The sequence below is a fragment of the Tiliqua scincoides genome, chromosome 5 (assembly GCF_035046505.1).
Source record: "Tiliqua scincoides isolate rTilSci1 chromosome 5, rTilSci1.hap2, whole genome shotgun sequence".
NCBI lineage: Eukaryota > Metazoa > Chordata > Lepidosauria > Squamata > Scincidae > Tiliqua > Tiliqua scincoides.
In genome coordinates, this window is record NC_089825.1 from 104,352,986 (window position 1) to 104,380,766 (window position 27,781).

At 45.9% G+C, this 27,781-nt stretch overlaps 4 protein-coding genes across 4 annotated transcripts; all 4 read right to left on the bottom strand.

The window, feature by feature from the left end:
- Positions 1-2,159: 2,159 nt before the first annotated feature.
- Positions 2,160-3,092, bottom strand: LOC136654287 (olfactory receptor 5B21-like). The gene has a single exon (XM_066631239.1). The coding sequence runs from the start codon at positions 3,090-3,092 to the stop codon at positions 2,160-2,162; it is 933 nt and encodes a 310-aa protein (XP_066487336.1).
- Positions 3,093-12,638: 9,546 nt separating this feature from the next.
- LOC136652819 (olfactory receptor 5A2-like) lies at positions 12,639-13,562 on the bottom strand. The gene has a single exon (XM_066629741.1). The coding sequence runs from the start codon at positions 13,560-13,562 to the stop codon at positions 12,639-12,641; it is 924 nt and encodes a 307-aa protein (XP_066485838.1).
- A 6,593-nt stretch (positions 13,563-20,155) lies between these two features.
- On the bottom strand, positions 20,156-21,100 carry LOC136652820 (olfactory receptor 5A1-like). The gene has a single exon (XM_066629742.1). The coding sequence runs from the start codon at positions 21,092-21,094 to the stop codon at positions 20,156-20,158; it is 939 nt and encodes a 312-aa protein (XP_066485839.1). The 5' UTR covers positions 21,095-21,100.
- Positions 21,101-24,478: 3,378 nt separating this feature from the next.
- LOC136652821 (olfactory receptor 5AN1-like) lies at positions 24,479-25,426 on the bottom strand. The gene has a single exon (XM_066629743.1). The coding sequence runs from the start codon at positions 25,424-25,426 to the stop codon at positions 24,479-24,481; it is 948 nt and encodes a 315-aa protein (XP_066485840.1).
- Positions 25,427-27,781: the final 2,355 nt, after the last annotated feature.

The window sequence follows — 27,781 nt, forward strand, 5'->3', positions numbered from 1 at the left end:
ACCCCCCACCACAGGATGTGGCACATGCCCTATTGGCATGGCTGTGTCAGCACTGGAAAGTTGAGTAGGATTGGGCCCCCAATGTCTGTTTTGGTTTGTTTGCTTTTTTAAAAATGAAAGGGGGGGAGCTTTGTTCAATGTCACATCTAATTTGACCTAAACACATGCAGGGAGTTGTATCACTCTTTAAGCATGACATCAGCCTTCTTCAAACATGTGTAAGCAACACAGGATTTCAGGACACATAAACAAATTGAATCAATATGTTATTAGTTTAAACCAGCAATTTTCAACCTTTTCCATCTTATGTCACACTACAAGGCACTAAAACTGTCAAGGCACACAATCAGGTTTTTGACAATTGACAAAGCACACCATGCTGCCAGTGGGGGGGCTCAACCCCCCCCCAATGGCCCTACTAATAAATGAACTTCCCCCCAAATTCCTGTGGCACACCTGTGGACCACTCATGGCACACCAATGTGCCACGGCACAGTGGTTGAAAATGGTTAGTTTAAACTAATACGTTTAAACGAAACTAGTTTAAACTAAACATGTCATTGGGGAAAATAAGAATCATGAACAACTATTACTTAGGACTTTATTTGCCACTCATCTGAAAAGGACCATCATTTATTCTGATAAATATTGTATTATCAAAGATTGAACCCAAAAGTGAAATGAGATCATTTCCTTATCATTCTGTATGCATGTTTTCTATCTATCTATCTATCTATCTATGTGTCACAAGTTACACCCACCTTCCCTACTTACCCCCCCTCCCCCACTATTAGTAATAATAGCTAAGTGGAATCTCCGTTTTCAGAGAAAGGCTTGTTTCTTTTTCCCAAATTTTCCCCCTCTAAAACTTCACTCTCCACAAATTCTCTGTCAGTTGATTGTCCCCTCTGCTTCTCTCTTTCCTTTAGTCTTATTTAATCCCTGCATCTGATTTCCTGCCTCTACCTCCATACCTTCAGTTTCAACAGAAGAGAGAAAAAACAAATGAACATTTAAAAAATTACAAAAAATTTAATGCAAATTAAATAATTTAGGCCCAAATCCGAACCAATTTTCCATAACACAGCTGTGCCAATGGGGCATGTGCCTCATCCTGCAGTTGGGTGACAGTCACAGAGGCCTCTTCAAGGTAACGGCATGTTTGTTCCCTTATCTCAGAGCTGCATTGCCCTTATGTCAGTGTTGGAAATCAGTGCTGGAAAGCTGGTCAGGATTATGCCCTTACTTATTTAATTTCAATCTATGCATGACAGTGTTGAAAACAATACACATTTCACATCCATGCACAATGATTTAGGGAGGCCTTAAAATGACTGATAATATGGATGGTGTAGTGCTTTGGTTGACGAACTTAGATTTGGAAGGTCCTGGTCCAAATCCCTGCTCAGCCATGAATCTTCTGGATGACCTTGGGCCAATCACCCTCACCTACCTCAAAGGGTTGTTGTGAGGACAAAAGGACATAAGAAACTACATACATCAGCCTGAGCTCTTATGCCAGATCCCAACCCCCATTCCCAAGTAGCTTGAAGCCGTTCTGCTCTCCTTGAACTTGTGCCACCTCAGGAGGTGGCACAAGTCCAAGGAGACTCATTAGGGCTGCAGTGGTTTACCCAGGGATAAGGGGTAAGTGTTTCCACCTCCCTTCAGCTGAGCCACTATGAACCCCTATCTCGCGTTGGATCCTATTCTTCCCCCAGCCACCATGAGTAATAATAGCTAAATGGAACCTCGGTTTTCAGAGAATGGCTTGATTTCTTTTCCCCAGATACTCCCCTTCTAAAACTTCAGCTTCCACAGATTATTTATCAGTTGATTGTCCCCTCTGTTTCCTTTAGCCTTATTTAATCCCTGCAACTGATTTTCTGGCTCTACATACCTTCAGCTTCAACAGAAGAGAGAAAGAAGGAATGAACTTTTGAAAAATTACAAAAAATTAATGCAAATAAAATAATTTACTTTTTAAATTCCAGTCTATGCATGACAATGTTTAAAACAATACTCATTTCACATTTCTGCACAATGATTGCGGGGGTGACCTTAAAAGAATAAATAAATAAATATGGGAGGCTTGATGGTTGTTTTTAAGTTGACAGTTTTCAGTGTTGCAAATTCTGCGTGAAGTGTTGAACCTCATGTCATTTCAGGAACTGACCCTTCCCAAACATTTTACCCAGAGCCATTTTGATGTCTTTGTTTTTCAGGCTGTAAATGATAGGGTTTAACATTGGGGTCAAGATGCTGTACTGGATAGAAACCACTTTGTCCAGGTCCATGTGTGATGGTGAACTGGGTTTCACGTACCGGAAAAAAGCTGCTATGTAAAACAGGCCAACCACAATGAGGTGGGAGCTGCAAGTAGAGAAGGCTTTTTTCCTACCTTCGGCTGATGAAATCTTCAAGATGGTGGAAATAATGTAAATATAAGAGACCAGGGTGAGCAAGAAGGAGCCAAAGCCAAATATTAACACAGAGATAAGGAGAACAATGTGATTGATGAGAGTCGGAGTGCAAGACAAGGCCAAGACTGAGGGGAGCTCACAGCTATAGTGGTTGATGGTATTATTCTGACAAACATCCAGATTTGCCAATGGTATTACATTCACCACAGCATACAAGAAGCCCATTGCCCAGGCTCCACCCACTAACTGCCTGCAGATATTCTTTGTCATGGTTGTGGTATAATGCAATGGGTCACATATAGCAACGTATCGGTCATAAGCCGTTGCAGAGAGGATGAATACCTCGGCACAACCAGCCTGTAAAAAGAAGAATATCTGTGTGATGCATCCTTCTCGGGAAATGGTTTTGTTCACCCCTACCATGTTTTCCAACATTTTTGGGACAGTGACCGATGAGTAGCAGATGTCCACAAAGGCCAGATGACTGAGAAAGAAGAACATGGGGGTCTGAAGGGTAGCCTCGACCCTGATCACCAGCAGGATGGCACCGTTTCCTAATAATGTCACACTGTATATTATCAGAAATACCAGAAAGAGGAAAATCTGTAGGTGTGAATCACTGGAGAGGCCCAAGAGGATGAACTCCGGGAGTACCGTTTGATTTTCCATATAGAGATATTCAAGAGACCCAACATCTGTAGAAATGGAAAACAATGAGAAACAAGTATAATTCCTTTTGAGAAACAAGTATATGAGAACCAAGTATAATTCCCACACCCATGCGTACACAGAAATGCTATTTAAGAAACTATAACTTCCAGATGGGTAGCACTGCTAAGGTGTAGCAGCAAAAAACAACAAAAAGTTTTATGGCACCTTAAACTCTTCAATGAGAACGAATATAAGTAGCCAGACAGATGCATTCTCTCTCTCTTTCTCTCTCTCTCTCTCTCTCACACACACACACACACACACACACACACACACACACACACACACACACACACACACACACACACACACACACACACACACACAGAGCTTAAAAAACAGCAGTCAACTATTAACACTTATAACCAGGGCTTTTTTTCTAATGGACCGCGGGGGGGGGGGCAGAGTTCCGGCATCTTTTTGCAGGGGCCCCTCCCCTTCAGGGGCATTCCAGGAGGGGGGGGAGCAAAACAGAGGCATTTTCTGGGTGGGTGCTGGGGGGTGCAGGGTGGGCAGGCAACTGGCCCCTGCCTGACCGCACAACGACCCCCTCCTGCCCCCATCTCCAAGCTCTTGCCTGAGCCCAGCCTGACTCCCCTCCCCCTGTGCTCTGCTTTCCCACACAGCTTCCAAGCTGGGGTGCGGGGGACACGCGCTGATGCCGAGGAGGAGGAGGAGGAGGAGGAGGAGGAGGACGGACGGACAGCCAGCCAGCCAGCCAGGGAGACATGCTGCAGCACCAACGGAATGCCCAGGTACTGGCTTGGCGGAGGAGGAGGGGAAGGAGGCTGGCTGGTGCAGCCCTTGTGCTAATCTGCAGCATGAGCCTAGGCGTGTCTACTCAGAAGTAAGTCTCATTGTGCTCAATGGGGCTTGCTCCTGGGAAAGGGTGCATAGCCTTGCAGCCTGAGAGCCCAAGCCTATGCATGTCTACTCAGAAGTAAGTTCCATTGTGTTCAATGGGGCTTACTCCCTGGAAAGTGTCATAGCCTTGCAGCCTGAGTAGACAGCCATAGGCTTTGGCTCTGAGGCTGCAGTCCTCTCCACACTTTCCTGGGAGGAAGCCCCACTGCCTCTAGTGGGACTGACTTCTGAGGAGACAGGCAGAGGAGGGGCTCTGAGGCTGCAGTCCTGTCCACACTTTCCTGGGAGAAAGCCCCATTGACTCTAATGGGACTGACATCTGAGTAGATAGACACAGGATTGGGCCCTGAGGCTGCAATCCTATCCACAGTAAGCCCCATTCACTATAATGGAACTTACTTCTGAGTAGACATGCATAGGATTGGGCTCTTAGGCTGCAATCCTAGACACTTTCCTGGGAGTAAGCTCCATTGACTAGAATGAGACTTACTTCAGAGTAGACATACCTAGGATTGGGCTCTTAATCCTGGCAGAGATATATATCTGCACCCATTTTCACATGCTAAGGGCAGGTGAAAAGGGATTCTACGTGTGTACAACGCGCTGTCCAGCCTTGCCAGAGATCCTCCTCATCCTTCCCCCACAAACATGCCAGCGTTTGCAGCTCCTCTCCAGCAATGCACAGCAGCTGCTCAGGGCAGCAGAGAACATACAATTGCATGCCAAGCGCCTTCCCAAAGACACAGAGTATTCTGATACCTGAATTAAACCATATTTAATTGCTTGTTTGCAAACGTAGCTGTTTCTGTGTGCACCTAAGGACCCCTCTGGTGTAAGAATTCCTTTTTTGTTCTCACTCCCAGTTGCTTAGAGTAATTTTACTACATGGAACTCATGTAAGCCATTTTTCAGAATCCATTCACTGCTTCCTCTCCTTGAAGTAGTGTCACACTACATACTACATGCTACAAGTGCACCTGTACAGTATTTTTCCCCCTGTGTAGAAAAAGTAGCTAGAAGGAAGGGGATGTGGAGATTGACAGCCCAATCCTATGCATGTCTACTCAGAAGTAAGTTCATCTTTAGGGGGGAAGCACATAAAAAATATTTTATTTCTCCAATAAAAAATGGCTTAAAAATAAATAAATAAATAAATAAATAAATAAAAGATTAACAAGTTGTGAGTTCCTGCACCTTTTTTTTTTTTTTTTTTTTTACACAAAAAAAGCACTGATTATAACACTTATGGTACAATCTTATCCAGGGCTTATAGCAGTGGATGTTGCAAGCTGCTGCCATAAGTCCTGATTCGGTGCAACAAAAGCAGTGCTATTGCTATGTGATTCAGACCCACCAGCGCAAATGGTTGGAGGCACCATGTACACATCAGTGGCTCAGCCACACTGCACCAGAGCAGGTAAGGTAGCTGCAGGGGCAGTCTGGGGATCAGGGCAGGGAGTGGACCAAACCGGGGCAGGAGGGGGAGAATCTCAGTGGCAGTTCTGCATGTCAAGAGCTTATCCCCTGTTTCCTTGCCCGACACAACTCTTGAAGCTCCTTGAACTTACACCAATGTTATGGCAGTGCTGCAAAGCTGAATGTTTCTACAGAATTAACTCCCTAGGATTCAGCTCCTGAAAATCAATGCTCTTCCTGGCTCTACCCCCATTGAATTCTTACCTTCTGAATTAAATAAGAAAGACCGCACTCCTATACTAGGCTTACCTAGGAGGAAGTCACATTGAATGCAGTGGATCTTATTTCTGAGTAGACATGTATAGGATTGTGCTGAAAGTTAATAAATAAATCTAATACTTACGAGCTCCTTGTGCAGATGTTTAACTGACTTGTTTGCTTCCCATTTGCCTGAATGGTTTATCACCAGTTTTCTTCATCACTCGGGCTTTCTCATGTGTAGAGATCATGTCTGGAGGGAACTCTGCATTGAGGACAATCCTCTGATGTCTGCTTCTTGTGTGAATTTTTCCCCAAGATGGAGTGAGTGTTTGTACATCCTTAAGCTACTGTCAAATGCTGCATTAAGCCAAAACCAAGCTGCATTTTGAGGTTCATGCTTGGGCAAAATATGTTAAAATCATAACCAAGAGACCATCACAATTGCTAAAAGGAGTATCTCTTCAGGAGTCTCCCCTTCCATAGTCACTAACTTTGAATAGCCTACTACCTTGTTTTGAGAAAGACATACAAATGCGCAATTCCTTATTCTAAATTGTACAATCTCCTTGCATTCCAAAAACCAGAGAGTCTTGTCTCCAATAATATAGAATAAAAAGTTGATGATGTGATGTCATATCTCCTTCAGGAATCCATCCCGTGACATTTCAATTGCTTTGGTGTTTGCAATCAAAACTATCCAACACATGACTTTGGCTTGCCTACCCAAAAATAACATGTATATGTTTAGATTGGTGTGTGTTAAAGGTAAGTGTCTTATGGCCCAATCCTATCTTCCACCAGCCCATAGCATGTTGCACTGATGGAGTGCATGTTGCATGATACTGTGGGTGCTGCAAGATATTGTGGGGAGGGAGGTGACAAGATGGCTCAGGAGATGGAAGTTAAAAAAAGCAACAAAAACTTTTTGTACTTTCTCCACCATAGGTCACCTGGCCTCCAACTGGTAAACCTGGAATTACACTTGCTCTTGAGCTGGCTCGAGTCCAAAGAGACTCAGAAGGCAGATACAGGCAAGGAAAGAGGGATAAGATCTCAACACACATGACTGCTGCTGGAGGAAATTCAGTGCATGGCTTCTAGCCATGCGTGAGCTCGTCCTGCAGAATGACAGAGCAACATTTGTACCATCCAGGACTTATGATGGCATACAGGATAGGAATGGGCAGCATGGCTGAAGTTCTATTATCAGGGGTCGGCAACCTTAAACACTCAAAGAGCCAGTTGGACCCGTTTTCTGGAGGGAAAAAAAAATCAGGAGCCACAAAACCCTTTTGACATCTAAAATTAAGATAACACTGCATATATAGTTTTTTTTTTTTTACCTTTATGCTCTTATAGGTACCATTTTTGGGGAGAATCTTGAAGAGGCCGTCTCTGCTGACCAGGTCGAAAGCCTTTGTGAGATCTATGAAGGCTATAAAGAGTGGCTGTCGTTGTTCCCTGCATTTCTCCTGCAGTTGTCTAAGGGACAACATCCTCGGCATCACCTGGCAGGACAAAGTTCCAAACAACACAGTCCTGGAACGTGCTGGAATCCCTAGCATGTATTCACTGCTGAAACAGAGACGCCTGCGTTGGCTTGGTCATGTCGTGAGAATGGATGATGGCCGGATCCCAAAGGATCTCCTCTATGGAGAACTCATGCAAGGAAAGCGCCCTACAGGTAGACCACAGCTGCGATACAAGGACATCTGCAAGAGGGATCTGAAGGCCTTAGGGATGGACCTCAACAAGTGGGAAACCCTGGCCTCTGAGCGGCCCACTTGGAGGCAGGCTGTGCAGCATGGCCTTTCCCAGTTTGAAGAGACACTTTGCCAACAGTCTGAGGCAAAGAGGCAAAGAAGGAAGGCCCATAGCCAGGGAGACAGACCAGGGACAGACTGCACTTGCTCCTGGTGTGGAAGGGATTGTCACTCCCGGATTGGCCTTTTCAGCCACACTAGACGCTGTGCCAGAACCACCTTTCAGAGCGTGATACCATAGTCTTTCGAGACTGAAGGTTGCCAATACAAGGTACCATTTTTATAATGTAGCCCCCCCTTGTAGCTTTTAGTTAGTTTTGTCATACATTATTGTCCTGTGTTTTCAGACGCCTGGTCCTCTATGGTGTTTTGCCTGATTCCAAGGCCATTCTCTGCCTGGAGAACTATGGCCACTTTAAGCAAATTAGCTCCTCTTCTTTCCCCCAACAAATGACCCTGGTTCTGCCCTGCACTCCTGCTGGACCCCACCTCCAGGGTAGCTCACCTGTTCAACCTGCAGAGGTCTTCTCTCCTGCCAGCAGCCTCCCACCACTACAGCAGCCCCTTGGTCCTCAGCAGGTCTTGGGCACAGCAGCCACACACCAAACTCCAGTGTTTCCAGCAGTCCATTAGTCACAACGTCAGTCAGAGTATCCAGGCAAAATCAATAAGCCAAGTCACAGTCCAAGGTCAGATTCCAAAGTAAGTCAGTCAAATCAGTCAGAGTATCAAAGTCAATAAGGCAAGTCAATCTCCTCTCCAACCCACACACCCCTTCCTGCCTCAGGTACTCCTTATATTCCTGAGGGCCCTATTGCCTTCAAGTGGCTGCAGCTGTGCAGCACACTCTGCTGGATGCCCAGGCCTTACCCTTAAAGGGGCCACTGCTGACACCACATCTACCTCCTCACCAGATCTTCCAGGATTCCAATACATATGATGGTTATGACATCTGCATATCTTACATGGAAACTAAAGAACTCCCCCCACCTTCCAGAGGCACCCTGCTGGAAGGAAAAAAGGACACACACTCCAGAGGTGGGGAAGAGAAGAAGCCAGAGCTGGGGGGGCAGGTGGGGGGGCAGCCACAGGCCAGCTTCTGCCCTGCCTGCCCTCCCTCACTCAGGCTGCAACCCTCTCCACACTATCCTGGGAATAAGCCCCATTGACTACAATGGGACTTCTGAGTAGACAAGTTGGTTGGAGCTCTCAGGTTGCAGTCCTCTCCACACTTTCCTGGGAGGAAGTCTCACTGACTACTTGTGAGTAGACCTGCATAGGAGGGGGCTGAGGCTGCAGCCCTCCACACCTTCCTGGGAGGAAGCCCCACTGACTACAGTGGGGCTTACTTGTGAGTAGACCTGCACAGGAGGGGGCTGAGGCTGCAGCCCTCCACACCTTCCTGGGAGGAAGCCCCACTGACTACAGCTTACTTGTGAGTAGACCTGCACAGGAGGGGGCTGAGGTGACAGCCCTCCACACCTTCCTGGGAGTAGCCCAGGGACTACATTGGGGCTTGCTCTCAAACAGACCTGCGCAGGCTCCCACACACCTGTCCTTGCGCTTGGCCTTGAGCAGGCTCCAAGGCTGCCATCCCAGGCACCCTTTCCTGGGAGTAAGCTTCATCCACTGTAATGGGGCTTACTACTGAGTAGACACACAGGATGTCTCCTCTGCTGTGGAGGAAAAGTCTCTCCTTGCAATGAGTGGGGACCTGCTCAGGGAAAGGCGGGCTGCAAGGGCTCGCAACAGCTGAGGAGGAGGGCGTCCTGCTGGAGAGTTGGGGAAGGGAAAAAGAGGGAGCTTAAGCCTGCAGAGCGGGCAAAATTGAAAAGGGAAACCAATGTGGGGCAGGTGGGGGTGAAGGGAGAGGAGGGCAGTGAGCTCAAGAGGCGGAGGGAAGCAGCATGTCCTCCCAGCACAGGTGCCTCCTGTTACCCCCTTTGCCACTTTCACCGGGAGGAGCTGCAGCAGACAGCTGAAAGAGCCGCATGCGGCTCTAGAGTCGCAGGTTGCCGACCCCTGATCTAGATTGAGAACGAGGCCATAGGTTATGCAAATGGGCCTCACTTTGCTCTGCAGTACTGTTGCTGCTTATGTGTGCTAAAGGAGGTTGTTAGCTCACAGATCTAATGGCATAGTAAGACTTCAAAGATCGAGAATACACTGAAATGATGGTGGTTTTCTGAAGTTTTATCTGAAAATCCAAATATTTTTGATGCATTTTGAGCATCTTTTGTGACTAGGCAATTGGACCCACAGCAGAGAGGTGTGGGTTCCAAATACCATGTGCCCATGAAACTCCCTTGCCACATGAATTTTCCAGGTCATGTAGAAAATTGGTGATCAGTGACTGATGCCTCCAGGATCATCTGATGCTGTTGGTGAGCAAAATGTCTGTGAAATCAATAGGCAACACATTTGAGGAGTGACAGCAATTTGTGGAGAGCAATCTTCAGGGATGGGCGCTCATGACTTGTAAACCGACTTGAGTCACTCATTTTTCTCAACTCGTGGGGACACGAATTGCACGTATCAAAGACTCGGGCACTGGCTTGGGACTCGGGGGTTTTACCCTAAAAGAGTAAAGACTCAAATAGACCTGAGTCATGCAGACTCAGCATTTTTACCCAAAGAAAATGTTCTGCGTGCTTGCTTGCTTGTTTTTCATGTGAAAACTGGAAGTAACTACTGATAGGAGATAAGGACTGTCTACACAGCCACAGAGGACATCAGAGGGGGATGCGAGCCTCCAGGAGCCTGCAAGAGGCCAGCTCAGCCCTTCAAGTAAAAAAAAACAACAAGCCCATTGGTAGCGATGGGACTGCAATTGCTGCAGTTCCGTCACTGCCCCCCTCTCCTCCCTTCCCTGCCCATGCAATCACTTACCTGGTTCCTGACTCCCCTGTAGGGGTTTGGGGACCACTGCTCTAAAACAAATCTCTTCAAACATTTGAGCTTGGTGGTTGGACTTAGGCAAATATGAGTCTACTGTGAAATGTTACTGAAAACATAACTGAGATAATGTACACAAAATGATTATAAGAATGTAAGAAGAGTCCTGCTGGATCATGCCAAGGGCCTAGCTAGACTAGTTTCCTGAACCTCACGGTGGTCCACCAGAGACTCTGGGAGCACACAAGACAACAAGATACCTGTATCCTCTCCCTTGCATCTGGCATTCAGTGATAGCCTTCTAAAACCAGGAGGTTGCATATACATGGTCTGGGCCTTTATGGCATGAACACATATAAAAAATAATAATAGTGGAATCATTACAGTATAGGTGTAGTTCATGTCAGTAGTCATTGTGGCTGATGCTATTCAGGTATTTGTTCAGATAGGAAACCAAAAGCTGAAGCCTTCCAGGTAATTCCAGGTAATTATGAGGTCTTTCTTGGCTATAAATTAGAGTGACCTGTTACCATTTGTGCTTGAAGACATATGAGCTAACGTGTATATGCTGTGGCAACAATCTGTAAGTGGGACTCTGGACATGCGCTGCCTACTCTTGAACTGAAAGATGTCAATGAAGGAGTAGATATAGGTGCAAACAAAATACTATTTATTGAAGGGATAAGTCTGCAATAGGAGAAAGTATCAAGAAAGAGAGTGAAATCAAATAAATGAGTGGTGAATCGAGCCGTTACAGTCACAGTTCAGATACCTACGAAAAAATGCTAAATAAGGCATGCGCCCATTCCTGGGGGAGTGAGTGAATGGGACATGAGAAAAGGGAAGGGGTACAACACCTGCCAGGGGAACTAGTGGAGGGACACTGGACCCTCAACCCTGCACAGTTGTAAAGCCTGATTCTTTTCAGCAAACCCCCAGCTGGTGTGGACGAAACAGGCTTAAAAATGAGCAGGAGACAGACAGAAAAGCCCTTAGAATCCGAATGGAGATACCGGCAGTGTTGAGAAAGGGAAATGTGACTGTGGCTAGGGTCACAACAATAAAAGAGCAGGTTTCAAAACATGATGTAAACTTTCTAATAAACTGACCAGCAATTCACTTTTCAGCTGAGTGGACTGGGACTGCTTCCCACTTTACAGAACTCTTAACCGATATTCTAATACTTCCAAATTAGATGAATGTGCAGCGCAATCCTAACTTGCTCTAGAGCAGGCACGCCAGCGAGATTGCGCTGCATCCAGTGCAAGTTTGGGGCCAGAAGAGGTGCAACCTGAGGCAAGGGGAAAACTTACCCCTTACCTTGTGTTGTGCTGCACTGGGCCCAATGGGATCTGTACCACAAGATGGTGCCAATTCGAGCAGAATGAAGCAGCCAGGGGCCACTCCGCCTCGCCCAGGAATGAAGTTAGGATGTGACATAACCACAGGTTCCTGGCCCCATCTCCTTCTTCCCACCCTGCCTTCCACCCACCCCTAAAACACCTCATCCCCATCTCCTCCCTGCCCTCCCCACAGACCCCTGCATTGGCTGAGCTCAGCTGATGCAAGCTTACCCCACTGGGCCTGGATTCGGTATGGGGAGGCCAGCGCAACTCTTTGTGCTGGCCTCCCTGACTCCTAAGTGAGTGCAAACTTGCCTTACAGCATGTTAGTGACACTTCTGGGTCAACAAAAGTGACTTGTACTGGCCTAGCCTGGGGGTTATGATTGCACCCCACGTTATACAAACATTCAAAAGCAAGGTATCAAAAGTCAGGGTAAGATAGAACAGTTTAGGTAAGAAAAAAACAAATAGCAAACACTCCAAGGTATCTTCCCATCAAGGTAACGATCTGATCTGGCAGGACCATAGCAAAGTAAGAGAGCATAAATGCACACAAGATTATTCTTTGCTGAATCCAATACCCATGCAATACCCTATGTATACTGTATGTTTCCCCTTATTGACATAATTGAAGATCAATGTAAACAGCCAACCTAAGTGGTTCATCAAGTCTCAAGGAGGCTACCATATGTGGCTGATGGGCTGTTTGTTAACTTGGTGGTTTGCATGTTGTGAAAGTCTGCTCCATGATATGGTTTATGTGATTCAAAATCCCCTAGAGAAGGGGCTTATGCGTAAACAGAACAGGGCTTTGTGTGTGTCCAAGATCTGGAAGTTTTGAGGCAGTCGTCAAAAAATTGTGACAGTCCAAAAATGAGGATGGATGAAAGGATACATGTGGCTAATTCTTATAGTTCTCTTGTCCTTGTCCATCCAAAGAGTTTTAACTGAAACAGAATCTCAAGATTTTAGTCTCAGCATCTTTTTAAATGCTGCTTTCATTTCTTTGTTCTGTAAACTGTATATGATGGGGTTGAGCAAGGGGGTGAGGATGCTGTACTGTATGGAAAGGATTTTATCTAAAATGACTGACGTTGCTGAGCTTGGCCGGAGATAACGAAAGTAACCTGTTCCGTAGAAGAGAATCACTACAGCGAGGTGAGAGCTGCAGGTAGAGAAAGCTTTATATCGGCCCTCTGTGGAGTTAATCTTCAGAATGGTGGAGATAATGTAAATATAGGACAGCACAGTGAGGAAGAGGGAGATCAACCCGACAGCCCCTCCAGAAAGGAAAAATAACATTTGATTGGTGAATGTGTCATTGCAGGATAGAGAGATGATTGAAGGGAGCTCACAACTGAAATGTCTGATAACATTGGAGCCACAGAATTGTAGCCTTAAGAGCGGTAATGTGTTTGTAAGTGCATAAAAGAATCCAATTATCCATGCAGTGGCCACGAGCTTGCAACAGAATGAGATATTCATTAATTCCATGTAATGCAATGGTTGGCATATGGCAGAGTGTCTGTCATAAGCCATGGATGAGAGGATAAAGACTTCTGTAGTGGCTGAAAGCAAGATAAAGAATGACTGAGTGAAGCATTCACCAGCAGATATGGTCTTCTGCTTCTCAATGATGGTCTCCAGCATGCTTGGGACAGTGACTGATGAATAACACATATCCAGGAAAGAGAGGTGGCTCAAGAAGAAGTACATGGGACTCTGGAGATGAGGGCTGGTTCTTACAGCCAGCATGATCATTCCATTCCCTACCAGGGTGAACAGATAAATCAACAAGAATAAGGAAAAGAGGAAAATCTGGAAGTGTAGATAATTTGAGAGTCCATGGAGAGAAAAGTAGTACTGAGCAGAGTGGTTCTCCATTGACAATCTTCAATATCTGTGAAATGATAACAGACAGGTGGGACATCAGTATCCACTGATTTGGTATCCACTGATTTGACTTACCACTGATACTGAGGTCTACCTTTAAATGCCATGTAACAAGGAATAAAAGCACCAAAATCCAATTTGCTACCTTCACGCTGATAAATAATTATACTTTCATTCCATTAGATGTCATTATTTACTGCATTTGTGGCTGAATGCAGTATAATGTCTATACCAAAGCATTCTGGGGTGACCTGAAAGTGGGTCTTTAAAGCTATTTTTCCACTGATTTAGTATCCATTGATTTTTTTTTTTTAATCCACTAGGAGTTCCAAAATGAGGCAGTGGATAACAAGGATAAAGAGTGGATTACGAGACGCAGCCTGTAGATATAGCTGGAAAAAATCTTAGGAAGAAACAAAGATGACTCATTCATGCAGGTTGAGATTTCTGTTTGAATTTGACCAGCCAAATTTCACCAAACTGAAATTTTGTGATGGATATGGAAGTTCCTGCACTGGCAAACACCCAAGAAAAACAAAGAGAACAAGAAATATCAATAAGACTACCCACATTTCTGAGTGGGTCCTTCTGGCTTTTCATAAAGCCAGAAGGACATAAAGGACATTTATGAACTTTCTGCTCTGGTGAAACAGCAGGCATTTATGAACTTTCTGCTCTGGTGAAACAGCGGGCAGCCCAATGCTATCCAACGCTGGCACAGTGGGGCTGCTGGGCCCATTCTGTATCCAGCATTGGATTAAAAGCAGGTGGGAGGTCTCCTCGGGGTAAGGGAACATTTGTTCCCTTAACCCATGTAGCCCCCAGCCTGCTCAATAGGATTTGGATCCGTGCCAGATATTTCGCTGGTGCAGAACTGAGCAGCCCTGTGTAATACCGGCAGGCCCGAGACAGGGGTTGGGGGGTGGCAGAGGCCTGCTCCACTCCTGGGCCTGAACCGCCCCTTCCCTGCCCCCAAACTGAATTTACTGCCACTTACTTCCCAGTAAACACATATAAGAACAGGCTTCATGAATACAGGCTACAATCCTATCCAGACATTCCTGGATAGGAACTATAGTCCCATTGACTATAATGAGACTTATTTCTTAGTAGACACGCATTGGATTGGGCTCTGAAAGCACACCTTGTGAAGAACAAGGTACCAGTTTTGCTCATCAGCATCTCCAGTACTAATACTTTTGGTTGCACATCTAAGGAAGACCTCTCCCTGGAGCTGTGGAGATTACTCAAAGAGTTGACAGCACTGGGTTAGACAAACTAGTCTGACTCACTGTAAGTTAGTTTCATATATTGCCATATATTCATATGAGGAGAGCTGACTCAGCTCCTGTTCTGTATCCTGCCCCTACTCAGTTATCCAGTTGTTCTTGGTCCCTTGTTGGGAATGTTCCTTGTGATTTTGCAACTGCTGAATAAGACAGTTTTAACATACAAAGGTGACTGTTTTGCCTTTTCATAATTATATGCAAAAGTGTATGTAAATTAAGATTCCAAATTAGAATCATAACATCTGAAAAACATTGCCTTATGGCTCATATAATTTCAGGGCTCCTTCTCCTCTGCCTTTTGCTAACAGTTAGGAGTGCAACTTTATTCAATATCACTGCAGACAACTCACTTCTTTCCTACTTAAAGCATACTGGAAAAGAAAAGTACCATTTTTTAAAATATGATGGTTTTTAACAACACCAGTTAAATTCCTGGTGCAAACTAGGCCATTCTACCCAAGCTTTAGCTTTCTGAGAATGCGAGCTATATCTTTCTGTACAAGCTTGTACAATTTAAAATGATTCTCAGAGTTCTAAAAGTCATTCCGAGCTATATTTTATCATTAGAGAAAACAAGTCTGACTCACCTACTGTGAAATCACAAACTTGAAATGTAATATGTCGATCTTAGAATTCAGAATTTTGCCATATAATTTGACAAAGGAAAATATGCCATTCACCCCAGTCTTCCTTCTTGGTCTGCACAATTTCATATCAATCAGTGTCTCTTCTTTTAAATAAAGGGAAAGAACCTTAAAGACTCTAAAAATACTGCTGACTGCTAGATCTGAAGTCCTGAAGACTTGCCTCCGATCATTGTGAATGTGTTTTATTATATGTGATTAAGAGTCAGGTCTGTTTTGCAAAAGTATTTCAGCATGCTGGAAATTCTTAATTGCTCCTTTTAGGCTAACACTGAATAACGTAGTCAGAAGGGACATAAAAGCAGACATTCCAACCCTCCTGGTACCAAAGAAGAAACATTCACCCAAGGACTTCTCCCTAGCCCAGGGGTGGCCAACCATTCAACTTTAGGGCTCCTGGACCTCTAACAATTGTGTAGAGCAGGGGTGCCCAAACCCCGGCTCTGGGGCCACTTGTGGTCCTCGAGGCCTCTCAATGCGGCTCTCAGGGAGCTCCCAGTCTCCAATGAGCTTCTGGCCCTCCTGAGATTTGTTGGAGCTCACTCTGGCTTGATGCAACTGCTCTCAGGGTGAGGGTGACTGTTTGACCTCTCATGTGAGCTGTGGGATGAGGGCTCCCTCCACTGCTTGCTGTTTCATATCTGTGATGCAGCAGCGGCAGCAAAGGAAAGGCCAGCCTTGCTTTGTGCAAGGCCTTTTATAGGCCTTGAGCTATCACAAGACCTTCATTCATTCATTCATATAAGTTCATCTTTAATATATTCATTTATGTAAACCTATGTAAATTTATTCAAATTTTAAATGTAAATTTATTCTTTTTTTTCCCAGGCCCCCGACACAGTGTCAGAGAGCTGATGTGGCCCTCCTGCCAAAAACTTTGAACACCCCTGGTGTAGAGGAGGGAATTTCAGCAGCTGCAGTTTGTCACCTGCTGGAATTCCTACCTCTTCACAATTGTCAAAGGTCCAGGAGCCCACAGAAAACCCTTGGCTCTGCAAGTTTGAAATAGGCTGTGGGTGGCGTTGACTGGCTGAAACTTCAAACCCAATCCTATCCATCAGTCCCCCACTGATGTAGTGGCCAAAAGAGTGACCACTGGATCCTATGGTGGGGGGGAGGGAGTCCAGGAGGTCTCCTCTAGGTAAGGAACAATTTGTTCCCTTACCTAGAGGAGACCTCCTAGACTCCCTCCCCCCCCCACTATAGGATCCAGTGGTCACCCTTTTGGCCACTACATCAGTGGGGGAGTAGTGACCATCAGGGGTGAACCTCAGTGGCACAGATGGGTGTACTTGAATATGTACTAGCTAAATAGCTGGAGCAGGTCCGAGTGGACCCACACCATGGGATCAGATTCATGAAGGGGGATTTTATATTGGTGTTGCTGGCAGTGCTGAGCCTGCCCCCTCTACACCCCCATTCCACCCTCCTGCCACCCCTCCCTCCTCTCCTGCTGACTTACCTTCATTGGCGAGCAGTGGGAGAAGCACTGGAGTGTGTGGGGGGGAAGGCCTCATGGATGGGCCAGCCCTGTGTCCAGTGGCCATGGCCATGGATGGGCCAGCCCTGTGTCAGTCAGTCAGGCTCCATGTTTCCATACTGTGCCTCAGTTTTTTTCAGTTTGACATCAAGTTGGGAGATAAAACATTCAAGGCAGAAATTCAACAGGTGAAATGTTTCTCTATTGCACAGCTTAGAGTTGCACCTGATGAAAGTCTGCCTAATGCCTCTGTGGATGGCACTGTGCTTCTCCAAGTGCCACATACTATAAGTATATAAATGTCCAGCCATATTCCAGTGGTACCTATTAAGGCCATTCAGGCCTAAACAGGCACATCTTGCACTACAAATGTATAATGTACTTCAAATGTATAATGTACTTCAAGAAATGACATGATGACTCACACCAAGTTCCCACTTAGCATTGGCAACACATGGGTTTGAGTCCCCTGGTGCAGGAAGTCAGCACGTCACCCCCGTGATGGACCTCCTCCCATGTAGTGGGCAGAAAAATACCATGGGTAGTGGGCGTGATGATGAACCATTGCCCCATCCCTACTGGTTTTTTGGCTATAAATTCTGAAAGAATAGAGATATTTCAACATGGTTCTTTTAATTGAATTCTGCATGAAATTACGCACTGACTGATATATAACATGATGGTATTATTCAAAAATACGAAGATTTAAAAAATTTGGGTGAGTAGTGGTGTCATCCTCCTCCCATGTCCGTCATCTGGTGCAGCCCGCAACCTCTAGCGATGCCACTTCTGCTTCGATCAGCATCGTACATGTCTTCTCAAGGGAACATCTGCATCCTGTTCATGAGAAATTCAGGCCACAATCCTAACCAATTTTCCAACACTGACATAAGGGCAGTGCAACTCCGAGGTAAGGGGACAAACATTGCCCTACCTTGAGGAGGCCTCCATGATTGCCCCCAACTAGGGGATGCAGCACATGCCCCACTCGCACAGCTATGCCAGTGCTGGAAATTTGGTTAGGATTGCACCCTCACTCTTATTATTGCCTTTCACCCAGCACTTAGTCCTCCCATTGTGAGCCAGTCTTGACTGACCCTTAGCAAAGAGATCTTAGTGACAGTCAGGTATGGCAAGATGAAGAGTGTGAATAAAGAGGACAACTACTTCCTTTAGTAGCTAGTTGTTCCCACTACTGAAGGCCCAATCCTACCGAAACCCCCGCATGGTGATGCAGAGACGCTAACTCAGGCAACGTTGTATCCTGATAGGATTTTTGGCTGCTAGAGGTCAACCCAGTTAACTCAAGACTTTGTCTTGCATGCATATTGGGGGGGGGGGAGGGTAAATATCCTATGAGTTTCCTTCCATAGTGTTTATTCATGCTGTGTTTCCTCTAGGACACTGGTTCCCAACCTGGGGTAAGTGTACCCCAGGGGTACACACCATGACCTTTTGGGTGTACAAAAAAAAAATAAAATCCAATAATGACAAGAAAAGGCAGGTAGCATTCCAAAATGCCTTGCAGGGGTGGCAAGGTAGGGAGGATGGCAGTTAGCTGATTGCAAAAGCCCCACAAACTGCTAGTTTTTGTTCATCAATTTGTGTGTTATTATCAGATATGGATCAGTGTTTGAAAGCCGGCACAGTTAAAAAACAAACAAACCCTGAAACATAATGAGGAAAGTGATCAATCTTCAATAATTTCTCAGGACACATCTAACACTTTGGAGCAAAAGAGTGAAAATGCAGTCTCCAGTTCTTCAAACAGGTAAAGAGAAAATACTGCGATGAATACATGAAGTATGGATTTTTGTATACAGGAGATGAGGATTATCCTAAGCCCAAATAAATTAAAAGTTTACAATAAGTATAAGTATAAGTATAAGTATAAGTATAAGTATAAGTATATATATATATATATATATATATATATATATATATATATATATATATATATATATATATAAAATAAAGAAAAATCCTCTTAACCCTCCCGAGCAGTAGCTCATTTCTCAATTCCCCAATCATCCTAAAGGCTACAATCCTATTCATAATCACTCAGGTGTAAACCCCATAGGCTATCATTGTTAAAAGCATATGCATAGTAGCCTGCTAAAAGTACAGATATGTAACATTTCTCCAAATGCAGTCACATACTATGAGAGCATCACATCTAATATATTAAAAATAAAATACATGTTGAAATGAATGGGAACCTGCCTGAAATTAGTTTGTGACTGTGACGTCCATGGCTGGCAGAGACCCCGCCCCTTTGGGTGTGCCCAAGCACGGGGGGCTTACCCGGACGATGCGTGTTGGTCGTCGGCGAAAAGAAGAACGTGAGGCAGATATAGTGGATTTATACAGCCGGTTTACTCGTGTTAAGTTCTTCACACTCATGGGGCCTGTTACGTCACAGGCCCCTTTGTTTTACATAGACCGGTGGCGTTGGCGCATACCCGGCCCGTTCCCCACACCGGCCTGACCCCTTGGGGCTTCAGGCCTGGCTCTCCCGCTGCTGTCTGTCGGCCAGGGGTATGGGTTCCCGAGAACTGCAGTACCTTGGCTGGGGGTCTGCTCAGCTGTCCTCAGGAGGGCCCCTTGTACCTCCGGTCTTGCCCCTCGAATCCCTGGCCTCCAATGAGGTTTGTTGAGAGGGGGTCCTGGCTGTTGTAGACTCGCCTCTCTGATTTCTACCCCAGGACCCCAGGCATGACTAGGGTCTGGAGGCTCCCAGCCCCTGGCCCTTCTCTCCAGGGCTGAGGTCAGCCGGGTTCCCTGAGGAGCCTCAGTTGTCTGGATGAGGCCGGGGTGGCTACCCCCTTTCGCCTCCTCTGGGATCCCTCTCCCGACTGGAGAGGAGCGACCTCTCCCTTGGCCTCCCAGCCTCCTTATGAGGCTCCCCTTGTTCTGCTCCAGCCCCGCCCTTTCCACCCACGTGCCTGCTGACTGCTCCCAGGAGGCACCAGGGCCTGCTCCCTGGGAAGGGACTTGGCTGGGGTCCCAGTCCTGATAGTAGTCCTGTTTTACTCCAGAGGAGGCCCTTACCCCTGAGGAGGACCCTGCTCCAGGTTGATTCCAAGCCACCTGGGCTGGGCCTAGGTGACAGTGACCCACAATTTGAGAAACGCTGGGTTAACCCAATGCCCATCCATTAATTGATAATTTTTACATAGCGTGAGACATCAATGGTTTATGCCGAAGCAATTTCTTGATGACTTCCTTCACTTCTCTGGTTTTCAAGCTGTAGATAATGGGGTTCAACAAAGAGGTTGCGATGCTGTATTGGATGGAGAAGAGTTCATCCAGAATGACTGAGGAAGCGATGCTGGAGGAAAAGTACCTAAAGGCACTACTAGTGTAGTACAAAACTACAACAATGAGGTGGGAACTACAAGTGGAAAAGGTTTTTCTTTTGGCTTCTGCTGAATGCATCTTCAGGACTGTACGGATGGTGTGGATGTATGACAGTACAATAACAAGGAACGAAAAGCCTCCAACCGTATTAGCAGCCATAAAGAACATAACCCTATTCAGGAAGGTGTCTGTGCAAGATAAGGCAACTAGAGATGGGAATTCACAGCTGAAATTCCTGATAACATTTGAACGACAGAACGTAAGTTTCAAAAGAGGCAACGTATTTGCCAATGAATATATGAAGCCCTTTGCCCACGACCCTCCCACCAGCCCACTGCAGAACTCTCTGTTCATGATCTGTGCATAATACAAGGGCTTGCATATGGCAGCATATCGGTCGTAAGCCATGGCTGAAAGAAGGAAGACTTCAGTGCATCCTGTCAAAAAGATGAAAAAAGTCTGGGCAATGCAGTCGTAGTAGGAGATGGTCCGGCTTGAGCACAAACTCATTAGCACCCTAGGCACAGTCACTGAAGAAAAGCAGACATCCAGGAAAGATAGATGACTCAGGAAGAAGTACATGGGACTGTGGAGGTGAGTGTTGGTCCTTATTACCATCAAGATGACCATATTTCCCATCAAGGTGGCTGCATATATGCACAAAAACATTAGGAAGAGGAAGATTTGGACTAGTGGGTTGTCTGAGAATCCCAAGAGGACAAAATAAGTTGCTGACGTCTGATTTTCCATTTCCTTTTCCAGCAAAAATATATGCTGCCATTGTAAAAAAAGTAAAATTACAGTTAAGTGAAACAAAATTCATAAATAGATCTGTATAAGTTCTCCCTCACCCCCCTCCTGATTCTTTTGATATGAGAAAATGAAGCAAATCTGTATGTCAGGCTTCAACATTTCACCATGAAGTCGACCTCACTGCTCTTAGAATAACACCATACCAGGAAAATACTAAATATAACCCTCTCCCCAGCATGTCGGATTTTTTTTTCTTCCCCTTTGTTCAGGGATCCTTCAATCAGTGTGGAGAAGCATTGACACATTATTGCAAGACCAGTTCAAGACTTCCTGATGCCCAAGGCATTGTGACAATGCTGCTCCCATACTTCGTGATATACCAGCATTGGCTCTTCCCAGTCTCTAATTGGAAAGGGAAGAGGGGAATGGGAGAAGAATGGTGGAGTAGACCATGTCTCCCTGACATTTCCTCTCTGGTTCCATCCCCAGCATACCTTTCCAATCCAGGGAGTGGGAGGAGAAAGAGCAGCAGTGAAGGTCCTCCAATATTCCAAGTCAATATTCCAATGGCTATGTACTCTGCCCTGCATAAGTAATTACCCAAGCTAGAAGACTGTACAGTTCCTCACGCTAAATATAACCCAGTAACTTTCCAATGCCTTGCACCACAAATGGATGCTTAATTTTCTTCCTCCTGAAACAGCCTGCATTACCAGGCAATGTGCCTGAAACCATGCTCATTGCTGATTCCCAGCTTAAAATGCTCCATGCAACATATTCTGAGAAGGCAACCTACACCATGGTGAGGCAGAAGGTAACTGGACTTCGGAAATAATTCCTTCACTTTTATAATGGTCTTCTGCACTCAACCGCAAAGAGTCTGTAGAATCTCATTGAAAAAAAATAAATCTGTATTTTAGGATTGTCTCTCAAATCTCTAATGGTTTCCTCTGGGACAGATTCTCTGATGTTTAATCATCCATTCACTCAGGGGACAGGCATTGTCTGTGCAGGAACAAATCTATATTGTACTTTTTCCGTGCACTTTGTCCCATAAAATTGAAGGGGGAAAAGAGGGAATTTTAAAAATGTGCCTCCAGCTCTTGGAATAATGTGCAAAGACTCATTGACTCTGGTCACTTCACCCTTTCTCCCCACTTAAACTATCTTCTCCTCCTTTAACACTTCCATTACTCACGCTCCAATTCTTGGATTATTTTGTCTGGAAATAAACTCATCTTCCTATGAAAAGCCTTGTTCTCCTCAGTGTTTCTCAAAATGTGGGTCGGGACCCATTAGGTGTGTCACAAGCCAATTTCAGGTGGGTCATGTAGCACCTAGCTCAGCCACCACTGAGAAGACAGAGCTGAAAATGCAGGGTAAAGAGTTGCGGGACAGGGCAGGCTCTCAGTGGGAGAAAAGGATGGTGCTTTGGCCTGAATAGGATGGGACACTGGGAAGATGGGAGAAGATGGGACACTGGGAAGAGGGGAGAGGGCAAGGTGGTTGGAGAAGGATCCAAATCTGCATTCTGCTTCCACTTTTGAGCTGGAATGTTTGAATTCTGAGCTATGCCAAACAACAGCACAAGCACACTGTGTAATGTGATGTTTGGCTGATTTGGGTTTAGGTTTGATACCGAGATGATGTCACTTCCAGCCATGACATCACCTCCAGGTCAATGACATCACTTTGGTGTGTCCCAAAAGATTGTCATTCTAAAAAGCAGGGATGGGAAACTCCAGCGTGGCTTGACTCGAGTCAAGAGTCACTGCCTCCCTGTGACTCCAATAGAAAGCAATTCATAACAGGGGCACTTTCTGAGTTCCCAAGTCACCCTTTAGTGACTGTACAGGACTCGAGTTGAGTCCCCCCCTTTAAAAAGCCCACTGTGGGGAAAAAAGGGGCTGTGTTTGTATGTGTATGTGTGGGAGGTCACTTTAAAGACTCCTCTGCTGCCCATCTGTAAAGAGGGCAGGAGAAATGGGTGGTACTGCAAGAGAACAGGGACAGAAGCAGCAAGAGGGAGGAGGGAGCATCAGCTGCAAGGTGTACCAGGACGAACTGAACCTTTGCAGCCCTACTCAGAAGCAGTCCCACCGCAGCTGGTCATTCAGTGAAGCTCCTTACTTCCCACCAGCCATGTGGTGCAAATCATGATTGCTATGAACTCCTTCCCACCTTCCCTGTCTCCTCCCCCTCCCTGGGCTTCTCAAGCCAACTGTAAGGCAAGAACCCTCTTGGCTCATCCTCCTGCTGTCCCTCAGCCAATGAAAATATCAGAATGCCCATCCTGTGTCCAATGATCATCCATTCCTTCCTTCCTATCAGAGAAGCAAAAAGAAAGCCCAGTCCCAACTCCCCCATTCATTACAAGGGAAAATTATTAACCCCTTCTTGCCTCCCTGCTGGAACCTCCTTGCTGCTCACCCTGTTGGAAAGCTTGCCCCACAAGGTTTTTCATGCAGCACACCCAAACACAGCACACCCAGACACAGGCAGACTCGAGTCTGCATGCTTGAGGATGAGTGCTGAGTCAGGAAGGCCCTGACTCGAGTCTTTTTCAGAGCCTTTCATGCACGTGACTCACAAGTCGCTGAGTCACCCAAAATCACACATTTTTGCAACTCAAGTCTGAGTCACTGACTCAGGTTCCCAACCCTGTGACTCCCAAAAATGGGTCCTGGGGTCCTGGTGCTAAAACTTTTGAGAAAAACCATCCTACTGTGTTTATAAAATACTTCACTGACTATGATCCAGTTTTACTCATGCATGCTGGTGTCAGTGAGTGCATGTTTTTATCAAGCTCTTTATTCTCCAGTGTTCTTAGCTGTGGTTATAGAGCTTAAATAATTTGATTACGACAAGAGTATTCATACAGTACATAGCAGTGCATTTAGTGGTGGCTCAGATTAATAAACTGTGAATGAAGCCACTGATATCTATGAGCCCATGTGCTGGAGAGTCAGTGGTTGATACTGCCATGCAGAGATGGAGCATTGTATTAATGAAAAAAGGAATTCACCTTCATATCAGTGAGTCATGTTAACTGTGATGAACTTAAAACCAGTTATAGCCCAGTCCTATTCCCTGACCCAGTGCAAGCACACCAGAAAGGTATGTGCTGCATCTACTGGAGGGGCTGACAAGGAAGCATGGGATGGGAAAGGGGAATTATTTCCCCTTACCCTCCCCCAAACCCTTTACTTGCTAATGTGTCTCCTTGGTTCTACCAACATAAACAGCCAATAGGATTGGGCAGTAGGTCTAAATATTTGAAGTGCAGTTATAATCAAACACAAAGACACAACTTTTAAGAAAACTGAAGGTCAGTGTATTTATTTAACTTTATGCCAGTGTATTAATTGATTGGTCTAATATTTAAGTATATGACATATAATGAGAAATCAATGGTTTGTGCCCCAGCAGGTTCTTGATGGCTTCTTTCACTGTCCTGGTTTTCAGGCTGTAGATAATGGGGTTCAACAAAGGGGTTGCAATGCTGTATTGGATGGAGAGAAGTTCATCCAGGACCACTGAGGAAGCAAGGTTGGAACCAAAGTACCTAAAGCAGCCACTGCTGTAGTACAAAACCACAACAATGAAGTGGGAACTGCATGTAGAAAATGTTTTTCTTTTGGCTTCTGCTGAATGCATCTTCAGAACTGTGGAGATAATGTAGATGTAGGACACCAGAATGATGGAAAAGGAAAGAAGGCCTAATGTAGTAAAAGTAATATAGAATGTTACCCAAATTGTGAAGGTGTTTGTGCAAGATAAGGCCACTAAAGATGGGAATTCACAGCTGAAGTGTCTGATAATGTTTGAATGACAGAACACCAGTTTCAAAAGAGGCGACGTATTTATCAATGAATACGTGAAGCCCATTGCCCACGACCCTCCCACCAGCCCTCTACAAAACTCTCTGTTCATGATCTGTGCATAATACAAGGGCTTGCATATGGCAGCATATCGGTCGTAAGCCATGGCTGAAAGAAGGAAGACTTCAGTGCACCCTGTCAAAGCGATGAAAAGAATCTGGGCAATGCAGCCGTAGTAGGAGATGGTCCGGCTTGAGCACAAACTCATTAGGGCCCTAGGCACAGTGACTGAAGAAAAGCAGACATCCAGGAAAGAGAGGTGACTCAGCAAGAAGTACATGGGACTGTGGAGGTGAGCGTCTCCCCTTATGACCATCAAGATGACCACATTTCCCATCAAGGTTGCTGCATATATGCACAAAAATATAAGGAAGAGGAAGATTCGGATCACTGGGTTTTCTGAGAATCCCAAGAGAACAAAATAAGTTGCTGATGTCTGATTTTCCATTTCCTCTTCCAGCACTAGCGTATACTGCCACAAAAAAGCAGAATTCAAGTTAAGTGAAACAAAATTCATAAATAGATCTGTATATGTCTTCCCACTCCTGCCCCTAATTAACATGTACCCTGATGCTATTATGCTGACCGTTCCTTCCACTGGTGTAGCTGGGGGGGGCGGTGCACTAAGTTTTGCAGGGAGCGTCCCTGCAGCATTCAAGTGGCTCCTCTCCTCCCCTTTAGAGCCATGTGGGCGGGGTGGGGGAAACTGAGCCGAATGGCTGGCAAGGGGAGGGGGAGGAACCACTTGCATGCTCCAGGGAGGCTTCCTGCAAAACTTAGTGCACTGCCCCCCCAGCTACATCAGTGGTTCCTTCACCCCCACCAGTGGCAATCAGTGAGCAAAGAATATACAGTAATGACTCCAGCAATCCATGCAAAGTTGTTTACAACACTTCAATCAGTGCGGAAAAAATTGACATGTTATTGTAGGACTTGCTCAAGACTTCCTGAGGCTTAATGCAGCATGACAAATTCTGCCCCCCCCCCCGATATCCAGTGATATTCCAGCACTAGCTCTTGCCACTCTCTAACCTGAAAAGGAAGAGGGGAAAGGAAGAGGAAATGTGGAGGAGGAGACTAGACCTCTCCTTCACATACCCTCTTTAGCTCCATCCCCAGTGTACTTTTCCTATCCGGTGAGTGGGAGGAGAAGGAGCAGCTGTGAAGGTCCTCCAATATTCCAAGTGAATATTCTTATGGTTACATGCAGTGGTGGGATTCCGCCGGTTCTCACGGGTTCTGTAGAACCCCTAGCTGTCATAGGATGCAGTTCTAAGAACCGTTTGCTATTGTGCGGGACTGCTGCCTGCTCTGTCCTTGCAAGTGCTCAGAGGAGGGCTGGAGCAGCAGCTGCTTGTGGATTGGTGGCCGGTCCAAGCCCTGCAGCAGGAATCACAGCCCAGCCTGCTTGCGCAGCCTTGTCCCTTTCCCCTCCAGCCGCCTTGGCACCCGGGAAACAGGCAGCGGCTTAGTCTTGGCCCCAGACCACCTGGGGGTCCATGATCCGTGGGGGAGCCTTTTGCTCTTGCCCTCCCCCTGCTGCCCCGTGCGGAATGAATGGACCAGAAGCAGCAGCAGGTGGGGGCATCCTGACATCTCCCCTTTCAGGCTGCAATCTGTGCCACACTTTCCTGGGAGTAAGCTCCATGAACTAGCATGGCACTTACTTCTGAGTAGGCAGACAAGCAGGCGCTCACTGCATTGGTAGGCAGCTTCAGTCTGTCTGTGCAGCAGCAGGAGGAGGAGGAAGAGGCACGAAAGCCTCTGAGATGGACGCAGCAGCGAGGGAATTGGCTGGGCTACTCACCCCACAGTTGGTGATGTGAGGCTGGCTAGAGAAAACACTGCCCTCTCCCAGGCTGCAGTCCTGGCCACACTTTCCTGGGAGGAAGCCCCATGGACTCTGGTGGGACTTACTTCTGAGTAGGCAGGCAGAGGATGGGGCTCTGAATCCTTCATTGTGGCAGGTGGCCCCTAAGCCATGCCAGATGTTTGTGGGATGCTGTCCCATAATTAGTTTGCTGCACCCCACTGTATAGTTTTGCTTGACTGCTACACTAGAGTGAAGAGCTTGGCTGGTCTTACTCCCTGGACTGTAACTTAAGTGGGATGGGATGATATGGGATGGGAGATTGTGGAGAGGGTATGTGATGTGTATTTTGCAGCATGCTGTGCCAGTGATTTTCAGTCTTTTTCATCTCATGGCACACTGCAAGACTCTAAAATTGTCAAGGCACACCATTAGTTGTTGTTTTGTTGTTTTTTTAAATTGACAAGGCACACCGTACTGCTGGTGGGGGCTCACATTCCCTACTGGCCCTACTAATAAATGATCACCCCCCAAATTCCCACGGCACACCTGTAGACCATTCACAGCACACCAGTGTTCCATGGCATATTGGTTGAAAATCACTGTGGTATACCAAGTTGAACTTCTGCTGCAAGCCTCCATCTCATCAATGAGACAATAAGTGCTAAGTCCGTAAGGGCAGGTTTTACTTGCAGCCCTAGTTCGGATGTCACTTATGAAGTAGTACTAGTAATACTATTTCTTAAACACCTCAAATAACATAGAAGTAGTCCATAATAAGTAAAAGCAGAACCATGCCTGCAGGAGAATGTAAACAGACACCTGAAGCAAAGGAACCTGTGGCAAGTGGCTGTATATGTTATGCCAACTTTATGATTTTTTATTGCTATTTCTGGACACATACCTCTTAACAAACAACTAATTATCAGTGGTGTTGATTTTCTTCTTATATATCAATATACATATTCATGACTATTGCTCTAATTATAACTG

Excerpts from the sequence above, each read along its gene's own strand:
- LOC136654287 (XM_066631239.1), bottom strand. The coding sequence starts at position 3,092 with ATGGAAAATCAAACGGTACTCCCGGAGTTCATCCTCTTGGGCCTCTCC.
- LOC136652819 (XM_066629741.1), bottom strand. The coding sequence starts at position 13,562 with ATGGAGAACCACTCTGCTCAGTACTACTTTTCTCTCCATGGACTCTCA.
- LOC136652820 (XM_066629742.1), bottom strand. The coding sequence starts at position 21,094 with ATGGAAAATCAGACGTCAGCAACTTATTTTGTCCTCTTGGGATTCTCA.
- LOC136652821 (XM_066629743.1), bottom strand. The coding sequence starts at position 25,426 with ATGGAAAATCAGACATCAGCAACTTATTTTGTTCTCTTGGGATTCTCA.